At 43.9% G+C, this 19,055-nt stretch overlaps 1 protein-coding gene across 1 annotated transcript in view; it reads right to left on the bottom strand.

The window, feature by feature from the left end:
• Nucleotides 1-7,266: 7,266 nt before the first annotated feature.
• The window catches only part of TBC1D8B (TBC1 domain family member 8B), an 82,701-nt gene continuing 70,912 nt past the window's right edge, over nucleotides 7,267-19,055 (bottom strand). The window contains exons 19-22 of the mRNA XM_044682878.1: nucleotides 17,223-17,306; nucleotides 15,780-15,836; nucleotides 12,987-13,084; nucleotides 7,267-7,680 (exon numbers count right to left, since the gene is read on the bottom strand). Of these exons, the coding sequence (XP_044538813.1) occupies nucleotides 7,267-7,680; nucleotides 12,987-13,084; nucleotides 15,780-15,836; nucleotides 17,223-17,306 (653 nt within the window). The remainder of the gene's footprint in view (nucleotides 7,681-12,986; nucleotides 13,085-15,779; nucleotides 15,837-17,222; nucleotides 17,307-19,055) is intronic.

Here is a 19,055-nt window from a genome sequence, read left to right as displayed (position 1 = left end):
ACCTCTTTGTACAAAAATATTTATAGCAGCTCTTTTTGTAGTGGCAAAGAATTGGAAATTGAAGGGATGTCCCTTGATTGGGTAATGGCTGAACAAATTGTGTTATATGATGCTGATGGAATAATATTGTGCTGGGAAAAATGATGAACATGATGATTTCAGAAAGAGCAGGAAAGACCTCCATGAACTGATGCAGAGTGAAATAACCAGAACCAGGAGAACATTATACACAGTAACAGCAATATTATAAGATGATCAACTGTGAAACTTGGCTACTCTCAGCAATGTAATAATCCAGGTCAGTTCTGAGGGACTCAGGACAAAGTATGCTCTTTACCTCCAGAGAAAGGACTGCTAGAATCAGAATGCAGATGAAAGTATACAATTTTTCGCTTGTTTATTTGAAGTTTTGGTTTTATATGACTATCTACTTATAAAAATGGACAATATGGAAATATGTTTTGCATGATAATACACATATGACCCAGACTGAATTGCTTGCCAGCTCCAGGAGGGGGAAGGAAAAGGAGGAAGGGAAACAATTTGGATCATATAACTTCAGAAAACTTATGTGGCAATTTACTACATGTAATTGGTTAAAAACAAACAAACAAAAAACCCAAACCCTTACTTTCTGTCTTCAAATCAATACTAAGACAGAAGAGTAGCAAGGACTGGGCAATGGGAGTTAAGTGACTTGTCCAGGACTACACAGTGGGGAAGTTATCTGAGGCTAGATTTGAGCCCAGGTCCTCCTGACTCCAAGTCTGGCTCTTTATCCATTGTGCTAACTAGCTGATCCCTTTGTACTTATTTTGAATAAGGTTTCTTTTTCCCTTATTTCCTCCTGGATTTTTACTGATATTTAGAAATAACGGTATCTTTGTCAATTTTCTGCTAGTTTACTGAAGCTAGCAGCTAGTTTCTTTGCTGACTTGCTAGTTTTCTAAGTAAACTCTAATCCCATTCCTTACCTTTACCATGATCATTCACCACTGGTATGGCCAACTTATTCCATCTTTGATTCCACTTACCACCCTGGACTCATAGATTCTCTCTCCTGGGATGGGGTGGAGTCTTGAAAGGTAAGACTTTCCTAGAGAAGGTAGTCTTCTATTATCCACATTCCTTCCTGACAGAACCCATTAGAATCCAGTCTCTTACCACAGATAGGAAACTCACCTTTTCCTCTGCTATGGGAACATTCTTTCATTTCCCCTTCCAAAGTGAGAGTCTTCTACTCCTCATTCTAGTTCCTCCTCCTCCCCCCCCCCCCGACAGCTTTTATTCTAGTCTTCTCGAATTACTATTCCCCTCCCCACTTTCTTGTTGAGAGATTAAATGATCATCTCTTTTTAGCGAAGGCGGCTTGAGTAGGGTTGCATTTCTAGTTCCTCTCTCTTTTGTCTCCCTTTTTGTGTATTTTCCCACCGTTATCTCTTCTACACAAGATACTGATTCCAGAAGTCTGTGGTTATTTTGGTATACTATCAAGGAGATGGATTGTGACAGCTGATCCCAAGCAGGACCTGCCTCAGTCAGGATCTGGCTTCTGCTATAGAAGAATCCCTGTAACTGGCCCATAACTGTGACTGACTGGCGAACCCATCAGAAATCATCTTCCCCAACCAGACTTGAATATGAGCTAGAATGCTTTGCAGCACCCCAGGCACAAGAATCTGTAATAGAAAAGCTGAATGGTCATAATTAGAAGTAAAAGTCCCCATCTTTTATATTAGATCCTCAAAAGATCTAAGATACCCTGGACAGACATCTGTGTTGAGTGTTCTGCAAATGGCTCACCTAAATCCAGGGGTGGGTAGTTTGGGGGGAGAATGTTCTTTAACTTTAAAAGGCCCAATAAAATGATGTTCAGAACAAAAGCAGGATGATTTGAGAACTGGACACAGGATATGCAATAGAAGATTGATCAACTGGGATTACTTTGACTGAGACAATTGTGAGATAATTGAAACCAATATAGAAATGGTTTTAGCTCTGTATTGATGAAGTCCAAACACTCATCTTTATAGCAAGAGTGGAAAACAAGTTTCTTAAAAGACCTTCCTAACTTTTACAATCATTCTATTACAAAAAACCTGGAAAGACTTACGTGAACCGAGGCAGAGTGAAGTGAGCAGAACCAGAACACCGCACACAATAACAGCAAAACTGTACGACGATCAGCTGTGGAAGACTCAGTTAATTCTCAGTAATGCAGCGATCCAAGACAATCCCAAAGGACTCGTGATGAAAAACGCCATCCACCTCCAGAGAAAGAGCCGGTGGAATATAAATGCAGATTGAGGCATACTATATTTCCTTTTTTTTCTTCATTTCTTTGTTTGAGTTTTCTTCCACAAAATAACTATTGTGGAAAAATGTTTCCTGTGAGTGACCAGGTGAAATCTACACCAGATTGCTTACCACCTCAGGGAAGGGAGAGGAGAAGGAGAGAATTTGGAGCTCAAAATTTAAAAAAAAATGTTAAAAATTATTTTTACAAGTAACTGGAGGAAAATATTATTTATAAAAATTTTTAAACCCTATTTCTATCTACAATAATAAGAGGGAATAAATAATGACTAGGGGAATGGGAAGAAGATGGAGAGTAGAGGACTTGACTTCTCACTCCTCCCACCCCCCAGGTCTAAGATCGAACCTGGTTCTTTACCACAGCATTAGCCAAAGATTAATCCAGAAAGAGGAAGAGAGATGACAGCCTCCAGCTATTAAGTGTCACCTGCAAGTTATGAGCACACACAAAAAGCAGGGAAACATTGCTACATATCACTAGGAGAGTCCTTCTACTTCTTGGGGAATGGTGAGGGGAAATCTCACGCTAATGAAATTGGGATATTTGGGACTCCATGAAGCTTTTATTCTAGAAGGGACATAGTCTCTAAAATCCCAGTTGATCAGAAGTGACCCCTTTTTCTGGCCATATATGGACTCTCCCAGGCAACTTGAAAGTTGGTGATACGCTGCCATGCTTTTTATACCTGCCGTTTCATGACGGCTGCCTGCAAATATTTCAAAGATCCTCATTTGGAAGGGGAATTAGACTTGTTCTGTTTTGCCCCAGAGGGCAGTATGAGCAATCAGAAATTGCAGAGAGGCAGATTTAGTTTAAGCTTGGTAGAAAGAAAAACTTCCTAACGACAAACTATCCAAAGTTGAAATGGAGAATGACAGACTCTTCTCCACTCCCAGGGGCTCTCGAGGTCTTAGAGGAAAGGCCAGACAACCACTTCTTTTAGTGAAGGTTGGACTGGATGGCTTCCAAAGTCCCTTCCAAATCCACAAGTCTGTGATTCTGAAAATGGAGGTTAAAAATGAAATGAAACCAAATCAAAATGACCCGAGCCCTGATCATAGGGTCCTGGATTTAGAGTTGGAAGGGGCCTCTGAGGCCATCTAGCTCAATCCCCTCATAAAGAAAAGGAAATTTAGACCCCTAGTGATTCTGTTGGGTTTTTAATGGCATTCACAGTCTGATTCCCTTCCTGGCTTTCCAGTCTTCCTACCCTTGATTCCCCTCCAGATATTCTATGATCCAGCAACACTGGTCTCTGTTGTTCTTCACACTTGCCACTCCATTTCTCACTTTTGCATTCAGAATGCTTCCTCTTCAGCAACGTCTCTTGGCTACCATGGCTTCCTTCAAAGGATCAGTTCAGATCCCCCCTGCAGGCCACCTTTCCTGGTTCCTCCCCTTCCCTCCCAGGTTCCTTCTCTCTGAGATTACCTTCCTCTTACTCTGTATCTCGGGTATCCCGAGAGTCTACTAAAGTTAAAAATTGCACTAAGACTTTTGGGGCACCTAGTTAATCTTCCATGTACATAATGATCTGCCTGTGGTCTCCCTCATTAGAATGTGAGTTCTCAAGGGCAGGGACCCTTTTTCCCTTTCTTTGTACCTAGTGGCACAGGACCTTTCACAATACTGTTGTTGTTGTTCAGTCATTTCTGTCTCCGTGGTGACCCCGTTTGGGGTTTTCTTGGTGGAGATACTGGAGTGATTTGCCATTTCCTTCTCCAGCTCGCTGTATAGAGGAGGAAACGGAAGCAAACAAAGTGAAGGGACTCACCCAGGGTCACACAGCTAGGAAGTGTCTGAGCCTGGATTTGAACTCAGTAACATGAGTCTTCTTGACTCCAGGCCCAGGGCTCTATCCAGTAGGCGCTTGTTGTCCTTAGGTTTCTATATATGACTTTTGAAGAAAGTGACTGATCCTTCTCCAGGTGAGGCCCTGAGAAAATCAATGCTAAAAAAAATCCACCCCCAAACCCAAACAACCTGAACCCTGATCATGGGATCACAGATTTAGAGCTGGAAGGGCTTCTAAATTGAGTTCAACCCCCTTGTTTTAGAGGAGGAAACTGGGGCCCCGGGAAAGCAAGTGGCTCGCCTAATATTACACAAGTAATAAGCATCGGAAATGAGATTAGAACCCAGGTCCTCTGACTCTGGAGCTCTTTTCACTGGACCGTCGCTGCCCATGAAGCACCTGAATGAAAGATGATACAGAATGTGGACACACGCCCAGATTTTCTTTTCTGTTTTGAATTTGCACAAGTCGGTATACTTTGAGTCTAATAACAACAGCGAAAGGCATTTTAAAGAATATATTTAATAAGATTTCCTGCATAAGTTTGGTTTTGATGCTCTAAGCTTCCCCTACTGTATTTTGTTCACCATATTTCTCATACAAATTCCAAAAATAAACCACCTGCCCTTTCGACTTGCATTTATAATCTCTTCACTCATTCAATCTCAAAGAATCTAGGCTACAAGATAATACACAGTAATCTTCCACGAGACTTATCATTATAACAAGGATGAATAGATGCTTTTTTGTTTTTTGGGTTTTTTTTTTTACAAAGACGATTCATTGAAAAAGTATGCAGTAGGGCCCGGAATGTCATAGATACCCAGAGCTCCAATTTGATCATCATTGTGCAATTGTGGGTCGGGATTTTTTTCAGGGACATCATTAACTAGATTCTAAAAGCTGGGGATGTTTGAACAAACCTTACTTCTGAAGGAAGACAAAGCTGATTGGATCCTCATTGTTTTGTTTCTAAGCTGCAGCTTCTTTGGTAAGACAGGGTCGGGCACACTTTAAAGGTGTTATCACAGAAAGGCTTCTTCCAAATCACACTAAGGGGCTTTTGAGGAGGCCAGCTACTTATTCTGTCCTATCGAGAAGAAATAGAGATGAGCGCTGCTTAGTTGGAAATAGAATCTTCCTGAAAAGAAGATGCCATTACAAAGCATTCTAGATTTCGGGCCCCAGGCACCGAGTGTTGACTTGACCCAGACTAGTACCCTAACTGGACAGCCATACACGGTGCTATCTAGCGTAGTGGACAGGACACGCTAGTACGGTGTCGGGAAGCCCCGGATCTGAGTGTCCATTCGACCATGGGGGTATCTCTAAGTCTGCATCTCCTCATCTGAAAAATGGGGATGATAACTGCAGGATCAACTTCTCAGGGATTTTTCTGAGGCCCAACTGAAACTATCTACAGAAAGCATTTGGCAAACTTTGTAAAGCACTATGGAAACACCAATTAGTATTAGTACTTTTTTTTTTTTTTGCCCTTTGAATCTATGAAATGGCCAAGACTGAAGCTCTTCAAGGATAGATCATTCTAATGACCGATTATGGAAGAAGAATGAGCCTCGTCAGGGCCAGTGGAGGCAGGGAAGACAGGATGAGCATGGCTTTGATCTTTCCAATTTCAAAGGGCTTTCATTTTCACAACTGGAAACAGTATAATGTGAGACCATCGAAGTTCATCCGCTAAGAGTGCCATGTTTGAAGCGGATGCCGGTCATTTTGCATACAAACTAGCTATTTTACGGGGATTCGTCTTGTGGAACTGCTTCCTTTTTCTTCTTTGCTGGAAGGGATGGCTCTCCGTTGGGGGAGAGAGGATTCACTAGGAAAAGGAGGGAATGCAAGGACAAAAGGCAGAAATACAATATTACAAAAAGGAAGTTCTCCTCCCTCAGCAGCAGAGATAGAATTCTAGAATCTCAGTGCTAAAGGGGCCCTTCGAACTCATTTAGTCCAATTCCTTTATTGTATGGACAAAGAAACGAAGGTCTTAGGAGGATAAGAGATTTGTCCAAGGTCACGCGGCTAATCTGATTGCTCTTGGTCTCGAGAACAAGAGTGGGACACTGCATATGCTGTCAGATATGTCTGTCAGTAACTCGTTCCCTCCTGTACACAAAAGCAGCTCCCCTTTCTAATCAGCAAAGTTCAGACTCCTGGAAGGGGCTCCCAGATGCTTCCTGAGACAACCTCTTCATCATTTAGATCAAAGATACAAGTCTCTTCCTCCTCTTGATTCCACAAAGCTAATGGGAAATTAATGCTGGACGAATTGGAAACAGAGGACATGGGATCAGGGGCTGGACCTGTCATTTCACTGGTATAGGACGCTGCCAAGCAAGAAACCGCCTCTACCAATGAGGTCAACATCTCCTCTACATCTTAGGGCTGCCCTAGAACGTGGAGAGGTTAAGCCACTTGCCTTGGGGCACATAGCCAGTATGTGTCAGGGGCAAGACTCAAACTCAGGCCTTCCTGGCTCCTGGGCCAACTCTGTCCATTACACCACACTGCCATAAGGATGCAGGAAGGAAGAGAGATGGCTTCGGGACCTGGACTGATGTAGGAAGTCCCTCTGGAGCCAATCATCAGAAGAGAATATTGGATAAACTAAAAAAAAAAGAATTCTAGTCACTCAGCTAAGACTTGGAGATAAAGGCTCGGAATGGCAATGCTCCCTGGACAATTAAGGCTCAAAGGGCTCTGTTCTCTAAAGCACTTGAACACAAGACTGAGGCACACGCACATTCAGAATTCGGAACAAAGGTCTGTCAATCTGACAAAGCAGCATCACTAGGATCCAAATACAACCAACGCTATTTCATAGGCAGCTACTAGGAAGTCATTTTTTTTTTACTAAGTGGTTTGGTGGCGCCCTCTAGGGGTGACACGAACTGGATTTCTTATGATAGTGCATATGGACTAAAAGGTTATATAAAAAGTGCTGTCACTGAGAGTTAAGACTAGTGTAAGGAAGAATGAAATTGTGCTTTGGGGTACCTTGGTTTCCTTCAAATAGATCTGTGCCACATAAAGCGAAATCCCTGAGGCTTGCTCCCAGGGATCGTGGGGAACGAGCTAGACAGACCCTGGTAAACTTCAGGCAATCCTTGGTAAAAATGCATTCCACACTGGTAAATTATATCCGGGTTCTAGAACTCAGCTGGGAGGCTTTTGCATCGGCTAACTTGGCTTGGACATCTACTGGTTTTTCAAAAAACCTCACTATCACAGGCTCATTTAACAATGACGCAAGGATCTGCTCAAATGAAAAAGACCACTGGTGTTCCTCTTTAAGTGGGGTGGCCTCCTTGGCTGTCTCGGTGGCGGTGCTGTTGCTGGGACCTGTGCTGGTGCTGCTGGTGGCGACAGCAGTGTCGGTGTCACCGGCCTTCTTTTTGGCTGGTGACGTTGTGTTGTGCAGTCTCCTCCCCACTTCTTCCATCCTCAGCAGGAGGTTGGTTACAACTGCGATGGCCTGGTATAACTCTTCCTCTTCGGGATGACCATGGAACAAGTTATAGAAGGTCTTCGAGAGCTGAATAAACTGGACCTAGGAGACACGAAGCAAGCATGGCGCCTCAATAGCCCAGACTTATTTGAGCAAGTATACTGCTATGAAGTGAACTTCGTAGAGCATGGAGTTTCTATCAAAACATCAATGCTGAGTGAGAAACCTCTTACCAATTGCCGAATACACTGAAGACAGGGATTCGCTTAGAACCACCAGCCATGGTGAAGGTGGAGACAAATAACAGCAATGTGAACACTAAACAGGAAGTTGTTCTTGGATTCAGTGCAACAATCAATTCTGGTCGGGAGAACAGAAGGTGAAACCCATTTCTCTGCTCTCAGTAGGGAGGGAGGAGAACACAGAAGTGGACGGTGGAATACGCTGCCAGACCCACTTCTTCAGTTAATCAGGTTTAGCTTTTCTTTATTACAAAGGGGGCCTTATATTGTGGAGAGGGTGGGAGGACATGTTGAGAAGTGATTATGGTGTCAAAAACAAGGGGCCTCAATAAACCTGAGTCACAGAAAGCAGAGTTGAAAATGTCCTCACTCTCTGACTATTAAAGGCTAGAAATCTGCATCTGCCAGGTATCTTCCACTCACTTCCTCATGGCTGCTTGTTAGCTGGTTCTTCTACCCTGAAAAATCGGCTCTTTGGGGGACTACTCTAGGTTCTGTAGATAGGAAGACAAAAAGGGAAGAGTCCCTTCCTGTAAGGAGCTTATATTCACGAAGAAAGGGAGAAGCACATTAGTCCGATCAATATGCATCAATGAAAGCTCTGTGAGACTCATGGGAATCATCACGACCTTGGCAAGAGGATGAAATTCTTTCTCTAACTGCCCCAAACGCCCAGCACAGACATGCTGCGATCAACTAGCACGATCTTACTCTATTGTCTTAGAATCCATGCTAAATATCGATTCTAAGACAGAAGAGCGGTAAGGGCTGGCTGTGCTCAGGATCACACAGCTAGGAAGGGTCCAAGGCCAAATTTGAACCCAGGTCCTCCTGACAATAGGCTCTCTCCATTATATTACCTAGCTGCCTCAGGCATCATGTCTAACAGAAAGAATGACTCCATGGATTTGTCCACTGGGGGGAATGACAGGCCACTTTAAAAAGAAGTTGTGTTTAATCAACAACAACAACAACAAACCCCCACCCGCTAAATGTTCACAATGTCAAATTATTAGCAACTAAAACTTCAACTTTTCCCTGAGCCTCATGGTTGTAAATTTGAATAGATGTATAGGATGGTTTATAGCTTATGCATAGTTTCACTGGGTGTGGTCTCGCTGCTTTCAGGCCACGATATTTTTGTATAGACATTTCCAGATGTCTCTACCCTCCGTGCATTTGTTATTCTTCGGGGTGATATAGTCTCCATAGCAGTGACGTGCTGGAGTTGGCTTGGCCTTTCCCCAGTGGTGGGGTGTTGGGCTTCCTTCCAGTTTCTCCCTATTCCATAAAGCTATAAATACCTTTGCACAAATAAGCGCCCTTTTTATGAAGGTTGTGGGTGGAGTGTAATAAAGCGGAGACATTGGAAGGCACTAGGAAAGGAGATGAACCATAGGCCTTTTTATACCATTTGTGAATGTTAACTAACGACAGAGAATTCCCACAAAAGTTTATTCATCAGAAAGCAACTCGTAAAACTACCCTCGTAAACCGTGTCAAAAAAAAAATGCAAACGCTTACTTCGGAGTTCCCACTCATCTCCGAGTCTGCGGTGTTTCCCATTCTGAAATTGGTAATGATTACAGAATGTGAGGGAGACCCTCCCAGGCCTCGTCCAAATATATAACTGCTACCCACTTCCAGTGATTCATGTGGGCACAAATGGCACTGAAAACATTTTCAAAGATGACAAAGCCTTGGCTGAGATGCTGAGGCTGTAGGAGGGATTTTCTTTACTGCTGCTCACTGAAAACACGGGCAAGAAGGGAAAAAAAAGTATCCGGGAGGTTTGGAAGATGGCTTCTTAACAATGGAACCATGACAACATAGGCATGACAGGCTAGTAAGAACATATGGGTCTGCTCTAGGAAGGTTTGTATGAACTGATGCAGACTCAAGTGAGCAGAACCGGGAGAGTGAGTTATGCGACAAGAACACCACTAAAGAAAATATCGAGGGAGGGAGAGAACTTGGACCTCGAAATTTTAAAAGAAGACTCTTAAAAACTGTTTTTACATATAATTGGAAAAAAGAACATTTTTTAGAAAAGAAAAAAAAATGGAAGGACTTAAGAACTCTGATCAAGTCAATGATCAACCATGATTCTGGGGACCTACTGATGAGGCATGCTACCCACCTCCTGAGATAGAGAGGTGATGGACTCAGGGTGAAGAATGAGAAATACACTGTTGGACATGGCCAACGTCCAAATGTGGAAATATGCTTTGCTTGACTATGCATATTTGTTACAAGGACTGTGTTTGGGGGCAGCTAGGTAGCATAGTGGATAGTGTGCCAGGCCCGGAATCGGGAGGACCTCTGTTCAAATCTGGTCTCAGGTACTTCCTAACTAACTGTCATTTACCCTAAATGCCTATTCCTATTCCTTAACAGCTCTTCTGCCTTGGAACTGATACCTAGTATCAATTCTAAGACAGAAGGCAAAGGTTTAAAAAGAAAACAAACTGTGTTTTTCTCTTTTTATTTGGGGGGGGCAAAGTTGGGAGGAAGGAGGCGGGCCTAGCAATAATACTGCCACCCCCCCCAAAGGGCCATTGAAGCATCATAAAAATGGACAGAAGAGAAGGAAGTTCAGGAGGACAGACAGAGAAGCTCTGAAAGCAATGTGTTATATTTGTTAGATAATTATATTATTATTATGTTATCATAATTATTATCTACTTTTTAAAAAAAGCGAGTTGTATGCGATAGATTCATGGCTTTACATATAATCCTCTTTTTCTGTTTCATTTTGTATATGGAAATATTCATGTGTTTTTTTTTTAGTGTTTATTAAATTCTGAATTTTCAAAAATGTATTTGTCTGGAGTCTTGCAAATCTATTCAAATGGGATTTAAACTATAAAGGAAGGAGAAGGAAGAACGCCTGCATCCACCCACCAAGTCAAAGATACTGAGGAGTACGTAATCCTTGCGTCCTCAGGAGCCACAGCTCCTGTGGACCCTGGAAAGAGGGTCCTGGGTGACATCAAATGGAAGCAGATACAATTTGTAATCAATGGAAATGGCACAAAAGAAAATGTATTGCCATCTGCTTTGCTGCTTCACAGTAAGGGGCCTTGGGCCTTGCCACCTGCACTCCAGCTGCTCCCTCCTTTGTGTGTTGTTGCTTCCAATTAGGCTGTGAGCTCCTTGGGATCAGAGACTGTTTTGCATTTCTATTTGTGGCTTCAGTGCTTGGCATAGAGTATGTACTGAAATCATTACTTTTTTTGTTGGTTCATTTATGCAAGGTAGGAGGAAGAAAAGTTGGTGAGACACCCAGAAGTTTACAGGAGACAGATCCAAGAAAGGAGCAAGTAATTAAATCTGAGGCACAGATTGCCTAAAGTATAGGCAATAAACAAGAGAAACTTGGAGGGCCTGAGCCAAAGAGGCAAGTCTGACCTCAGAGATATCTCTGAGATTTGGTGGTAAGAAAACCCGGCCTAGAATATGGCTCATGGAGGGTATGCCTGACGCAAAAAGTTCAGGGTAAGGAAAGAGCTGGTAGCACTGGGGGTACTATACCTGTCTATGTAAGAAACTCCTTTACCAACATGGAACAGCACCTTTTCTGCAACTTGAAGATCTAGAGACCTGCCTAGGGTCCTGACAAGTTAAGTGACCCGAAAAGAGCCATACAGTCAGTATATGTCAGAGTGGGGATTTGAATCCAGGTCTCCCTGGCTCTAAGGCTGGATTCCAACCCACTACACCACATGGTCTTGTCTACAAGTACATCGATTAATCAATTAGATAGCTTCCTACACGCCAAGCCGTGGGCTAAGAGCCAGGAGTAAAAAGGAAGGCAGAACCAGTCCCCGCTTTCAAGGAGCTCACATACCAATGGAGGAGACCAAATGTAATAGTTACTTTACATATATACAACACACAGGATGCACAGAAAATCTTCAGTTTTGCTGATGCTTTTGATTTTTTCCACGAATTATTCCCAGATATATCTCCTGCCCCAGGAGCAGACAAGGGGCAGGAAGCTGCGGAGATGCAAATTTAGGCTCAACGTAAAGAAAACACCCCTAACGATGAGCACCATTCAAAAATGGAACGATTCTATGAGTAGGCAGAGGAGGGCTCTGAGCTGAAGCTTGACATGTTTATTGCAGACTAGATGGCCACTGAAGACCCTTCCAATTCTGCCATTCTGTGACTCTGGGCCATTTGACACATGGGGTAACTCATGTTGTTGGGTTCCTCCCATGGCATATACTTCAAGCTACAGGGAAGCACTCCCAATTTGATGACCCTCCTTAATTTGGTAAAAGATGACGTCAGCCAGGAGTGCTTGCCTGATTTTAGTTTAGTTTGGAGAAAATGGGGATGCCGCTCCCGTCAGTGTGAAGGAGAGGAGGGGGTTCAGACTAGAGCCCGACAGTCATCGGGACAGTACGACCAGAATGAAATCCGTGACCCTGACAGAACTGAAAACAGAAGGCACCGGGACATCTGGCAACCTCCCGCTAGCCACGCAAATGTTATTTGTGGGAACACGTTACTCGTATTGCCATTTGGTTGTCATAACATTTGAAAGTTAATATAGCTGACCTGTAACTGTGTCTAACACTTGGAAAAGTAACAACAAAACCAGATATGTTATAAATGATGTCCTAGAGATTTACCTCGTGGCTGCTATTGTTCAGTCATTTTTTTTAGTCATGTCCAACCCTTTGTGACCCCTTTTTGGGTTTTCATAGCAACGATACTGGAGAGATTTGCCATTTATTTCTCCAGCTCCTTTTACAGAGGAGGAAACTGAGGCAAACAAGGTGGAGTGACTTGCCCAGGGTCACACAGCTAGGAAGTGTCTGAGGTCAAGTTTGAACTCAAGAGGACCAATCTGCCTCACTCCAGGCCCCCAGAGTTCTCTCCAATGCAGCGCCATCTAGCTGCCCAGAGGTGCACCTAGGTTCTATTATAATTAGTCCTCTTAACAGTTCTCATTAGCACAACCAGTAATCTGCAAAGGCCATCTCTAGATAGCCGAGTGTCTAGAGACAAATCCACCAGCAAAACTCGTCGGTTCCCACTCCTCCAGCCTCATTTGGTAATTTGTGGAAACACAACAGGCAGCACATTAGATAAGTTTGTAACTCAGGCTAACACACACCCACATCCATACTAAAATAAGGGCTTTGAGACTACCTGATTCATTCTGGGTAAATCCTTAATGTTTTCTTCTTTTTTAAGAAGCTCATCTTGCCATTGCTTTAGATACGCTTGAACATCGAGTTTTCCCTTGCCTGAATGAGAAGAGAAACATTTCATTATGAACAACCAACCCACCATTACACATTTGTCCAAATAAGAAAATGAACTACTATTGCTATTATAACAGTTTGAAATCAACTGTCGCTGAACCAGGAATTGATTTTACTTTTTCTTTAGTGGTGGAATTTGAAAACCCATCACTAATATCTTCGACCAAGTCATTGTTAAAGATCTTGACCAAAACATGGCCACAGATCCAGGGCACCCTTTTAGTGTTCTTTCAACTAGTTCTAAAGCCACCTCATATTTCAAACATCTTGTCTACAAGGACATGAGTAAAGTCGCTCAAATTTTCAAATCATGTATTGAAGCATCTCCTGATCTACCAAGAGAGAGGGAGGGAAGGAGGAAGAAAAGAAGGAAGGAAGGAAAGAAAGGAGAAAGGAAGGAAGGGAAGAAGGAAGGGAAGGAGGAAGGAGGAAGGAAGGAAGGGAGAGAGGAAGGAAGGAAGGAAAGAAGGAAGGGAGGGAGAGGGAAGGAAGGAAGGAAGGAACTTGAGGGAAAGGTAGGCAGCAATCCTGCTTTAAGGGAACTGACATGAGCTGAGCAGGACAGAGAGTAATGACAGGGTCCCACAGAGTTTATAAAAGCTACTACTTTTCTCTCCTAGAATATAATGAAGCCCAAAACTCTAGAAAAAAAAATAAGGGATGTTTTGGCTGCCCCTGGCATTGTTTCAAACTTTCGGCTTATTCTTTCTCACAGGTCTACCATTTTTTGGTATTCTTTTTTAGTCATGGATTTCTGCTGCAGCTTCAATCTTTCATGTCTGTCCCTTTTGAATCTAAGCTTCTAGGAGACGTCCCTGTGAAGTGACTTCAGTCAACTCGCATGTCGTTAATCTCACATCCCTCAGGTTTGGATGGCCAGATTTTCTTTTTTGAGACTCTTCTTCCCTTAGGCGTCTTCCCTGTCAGAGACTCTGTGTAATATGATCTTAGGGCTCTTTTCTCTGAATTTGAAAACAATCTGCTCATTCTCGACTACTAGGCTGACTTCACTTATTTCATTTAAATTAGTCAATAAGCAATTATTAAGCATCAGCTGTGTGCAAAGGAACTCTGCTAGGTGATAGAGATATCAAGACAAAAGGAACCTGCCCACAAAGGAGCTTTGTGCACATGAAGGACCCTTGGTATATGCATGCAGTGGAAGCAGTAGAAGTGACAAGTAAGAGTACTTCAGGGAAACATGGGAGAAACCATTTGAACTGATAAGAGCGAAGGGAGCGGAACCAAAAGATCAGTCCAAGGAGTAATCTGAATAACTACAAACCAATCAGGAGTCGGGACAGAACTCCTCTTCTCAGCAGAGGCTAGAGTGCTGCACACAGCTGAGGTGTTAAAGCACTGAGCCTGTGGGCTGCATGGGGACACCCCACTCTCCCATATGTGGTCTGAACCAGACAGACCAAGATGTAGTTGGAAATGCTGAACAATACAACTAAAAAGACAATAGAACAGATCACAATATAGTTTTGAAAAACTCTCACTTTCCATCTTGGAATCAACACTGTGTATTGGTTCCAAGGTAGAAGAGCGGTAAGGGCTAGGCGATGGGGGGGTGAAGTGACTTCTCTAGGGTCATACACCTAGGAAGTGTCTGAGACTAGATTTGAACCCAGGACCTCCTGACTCCAGGCCTAGCCCTCCATCCACTGTGCTACCTAGCTACCCCAATGCAGTTTTTAAAATCCTCATCTTTCATCTAAGAATCAATACTAAGTATAGGTTCCAAGGCAGAAAAGTGGCAAGGATTAGGCAATTGGGTTTAAGTGACTTGTCCAGGGTCACACAGCTAGGACGTGTTGGAGGGCACATTTGAACCCAAATCCTCCCGTTTCTAGGCCTGGCTCTCCATCCACTGAGTTACCCAGCTGCTTCTCCAATGCATTTGTTTTTAAAAGAGATTGATCAGGCTATCACTGGTATGAATTTAATAATAAATATTCAGAATCTTTCTAGGCAAATCAGTAAGAAGCCCAAGGTACATTTCAGAGATGTGTAATTAAACTTAAATAGCCCTCACTACTTCATTGTTATTTGGCCAAGAGCACAGCCAGAATTTTCATTTTAAAATAATGTGAGTCTGTTGACCACCAGATATTTTGCTCCCCCCATGGACCTCGAATACGTTGTAAAGCAGTAAGTAAAAGGCATCACTAAAGCAAAGCATCTACAAGAAGTCCTCAGATTTACAGACTATCTCAAAACAGATACGTGGCTTGTTTCTCTATGGCGTTGTGGTTTTTTCCTTGCACGTCCATAAACTACTAAAAGGCCCAGAGGATGACCTCCAGCTTGTTGAGGAGCTCCACTAGGGAGGATTTCTAGATCCTAGATTGAGAGGTATACGAGCCCAGAGAGGCCAGCTAGTCCAATTCCCTCCCCTCATTCTGTGGTTGAGAAAACGGAGGCCTATGAAATGGAAGTACTTTGTTGCCCCCCCCCCCCAAACCTCGATTTCAGGACTCCGGCCTCAGGGTTTTTCTCACTGTACCAGGAGGAGATGATGCAAGTGGATGACGGTCTGTACCAATTGATTAAGTCCCTACGTTGATTCGTAATGGAGCCATCAGAAGAGGTGGTGGTGGTTGCTGGTGCCGTGCCTTTTGAACACAGCACCAGAATTAAGTGAACTCCCAAAGGCTCACTGTTTGTTCTTTACCTTTCTCAGGGCTGTCTTTTGCTGATCCTACTTCCTGTCCATGTGCAGATAAGGAAACTACAGGAAGAGAACATATGACATCTTTCAAACTTTTTGGCTAAACCAAATCCCTTTGGAAGGTAGAACCCCAGCTTTGTCATCTGCCAAGCAATCAGCATGGCTCATTTTCTCTCCATTCGGGGTCCATTTGGGGGCCGAAATGGCCTCCCATTGTGACAGAAAACCCATACAAGTGGCTGGCTGGACTTGGTGCCCCGTTTCACTGGGCTCCTTCCTTCAGGGAGAATAAATCAAAGAAGGCAAAAAGCTCCTATCAAGGGGTTCATTACAAAGCAAACCACAAAGCTCAGACTTTAAGGGGACTCCTGGGGCTACTATATATCTGGTCCAGATTCATCTAGCATTTTCTGGACCCGACTCATGATCTCATTGCTATAGGCAGCTTCCAGGGAGGGAATTCCCTCTGGCCACGCAGATGGGCATCTGCTCTTAGAGAGTTTCCTGTTGAGCTGAGGTGAATCTCCCAGAGTCACAGGGCCAAGACGTGGCCAAATATGGAATAGAACCCAGATCTTCCAGGCTCCAAGGCCAGCTCTCATATCTATCGCACCAAGCTGCCTTTTCAATGATACAATGGAAATTCAGATTCCCAAGGGCCAGAGTGAGTCACACGAAGACGAGACGGTGAGCTCCTTGAGGGCAGGGGTTGTCTTTCACTGATCAGTGTGTCCCCAGCCCTTAGCACTGTGCCTGGTATACAGTAGGCGCTTAATACACATTTATTGACTAATTGGCCCTCAATCATCCCATGTACCAGTTATAGTATACTAAAGGTAAGAAATGCAATGGGTACTTTTTAAAAATCATTTTTTTAAACCCTCACCTTCTGTCTCAGAATCAATATTGTGTATTGGTTCCAAGGCACAAGAGAGGTAAGAGTTAGGCCAGTGATTCCCAAAGTGGGCGTCACCACCCCCTGGTGGTGCTGCGGCGATCCAGTGAGGCGGTGATGGCCACAGCTGCATTTAGCTTTCCTATTCATTGCTATTAAAATTAAAAAAAATTCATTTCCAGGGGGCTGAGTCATATTTTTTCTGGAAAGGGGGTGGCAGGCCAAAAAAGTTTGGGAACCACTGAGTTAGGCAATGAGAGTCAAAATCTAGGAAATATCTGAGGCCAGATTTGAACACGGAACCCTCCATCTCTGGGACTGGCTCTCTATCCACCAAGTCAATTTACTGGACAAAACCCTGCATTTCAATAAATCAGTCTGAGATTTAGTGAGTGCACCATGCTGGGCACTAGGAGCTCTGTATGGAGTGGAAGATGCCTGGTAACCAAGGTTGCTGTACTCCCCACCATGGGCAGAACACCGGAAGAGAAAAGGCTTCCATGCCTTACCAACTACCATCAGCAGGCCTAAATTTGGTGCCGCCCATTTACCGTGAAACTGGCTGAAGCGGAGGAGTTCATCCTCAGAAAGCTGGTCTCCTTTGGAAGGGCTCAAAGACTCCACTTCAGTAAAGGCTGAAAAGAGACAACCAAAAATCATCCAGTATTCCTGGTGAAACAAGCCAGGGGTGTGGGACGGGACAGCTAATGTTCCTTGCCTCTGGGGAAATAAAGGCTCCTAGATTGGGAGCTAGAAGGAAGGGCCTCTCAGATCAGCTGGGTCAACTCCCTTCCTCTACAGGGGAGGAAACTGAGGCTCAGGGAAGAGAAAGCACAGAGGGAATTGAAAAGGTCCTCCTCGGGATCTAGCTTAATCCCCATCTTTCACACAAGTGAAATCTGGGCTCCAGAGTTGGGAAGTGATTTGCCCAGGTTTATTCACAAAATCCTTTCATCTAGAGCTAGGAGGGACCTTGGGAGGTCATCTGGTCCAGGCTCCCTCTTTACATGTGAAGAAACTGAGGCCCAGAGATGACTAGATCGCTTGCCCAATGTCACCAGCACTACTTGCTTGTCTCTGCCAAAGTAGTGGCAGAAGCTGTCCACTGAAGGAGAAGGGAAAGAAGACACCACGAGGGGATGTGCAAATGGCCAAGTATTGGAAGGAACCAGGTTATATTCAGTCCCATGGAGGCAGCTACTGTCTTTGCAAGTGCTCGTGAAGTAGCACCAGGTGAAGTACATGACAAATGCAGTGTTGCCATGGAGGTCTCTGAGAGTATTACCTTAGACTAGTCATTCACAGAGACCCCTCAATAACTAAACTAAACAACACAACTCTGGCCTAACACTGAAAAAGAAAAGCATTACTAGCAGGCACGGTAGAAAGAGAATCATCCCTGGAGTTAGAAGATCTGGGTTCAAATTCTGTCTCGGATATTTATATAGCTGGGTAACCTTGGGTAAGCCCCTTCCCCTCTCTGGCCTCAGGTTCCTTCTCCGTAAAATGAGGGGCTTGGACTAGAGGGCCCCTTTCCAACCCTGATCCAGGATCCTAGGGGTGACCTTGGGTGAGTCCCTTGCCTTCACCGGGTCCCAGTTTTTCCTTATATATAAAACGAATCAGGTTCGACTCAATGGCCCTCTAGGGCCGTCCCTTTCCAGCTCTCCAGCTATGACTCTTATGAAATAAAGCTGAGTAACGCAAGCCTCGGAAAATGACAATGACTGCTGAACGAGGGTATTCAGGCTGCGTGTTTACACAGCGGGTCTTTTTATTAAAAAGAAAAGACTGGGAAAGATAACCACACAGCCGATGCTATAGCTGAGAAAACTAATTATACAGGTCAAAGCTCTTCTGAAGTGGGTTGTCAGGAGGTGCGAGTTGCTAGGTAGCACAATTTTCTATTGCTCCCATGAAAGCCCATGGCCGCTGATTGCTGGAACGCCACGGAGTGCAGGGGGCTTTTTGCTTTGGGATTTGTTCAGGTGTTTTCAAAGAGCATGTGACATGGTGCTGCTGACTGTCTCGCACAACACTGTTCAGTGTGCCAGATGGATAACATCTTCTATTCCAGGAGAATTTCAATGTACTTCAATGGTCTGAGCAAAAGGTGACTAACCGGGCTGGGTTTGGGTTTGGGCTTGGGCTTGGGCTTGAAATGCTGATTTGGGCTGGGCAGAGTAGAAAAAGCACTAGATCTGAAAATTCATATCCTGCCTCCACAGTTTATTGGTTGGGTGACTTTGGAGTAGTCATCTGACTTCTCTGAGCCTCAGTTTGCTCATCTGTAAAAGGGGGATGATAATAGCACCTCCCTTCCTGATGCAATTGTGAAAATCAATTGTAATAATGTGTATATATAGGGGCCAGCTGGGTGCTCA

The sequence above is a fragment of the Gracilinanus agilis genome, chromosome X (genome assembly GCF_016433145.1).
Source record: "Gracilinanus agilis isolate LMUSP501 chromosome X, AgileGrace, whole genome shotgun sequence".
Lineage (NCBI taxonomy): Eukaryota > Metazoa > Chordata > Mammalia > Didelphimorphia > Didelphidae > Gracilinanus > Gracilinanus agilis.
Note: the sequence above shows the minus strand (reverse complement) of the source record. Positions and strands in the feature narration are given on the sequence as shown.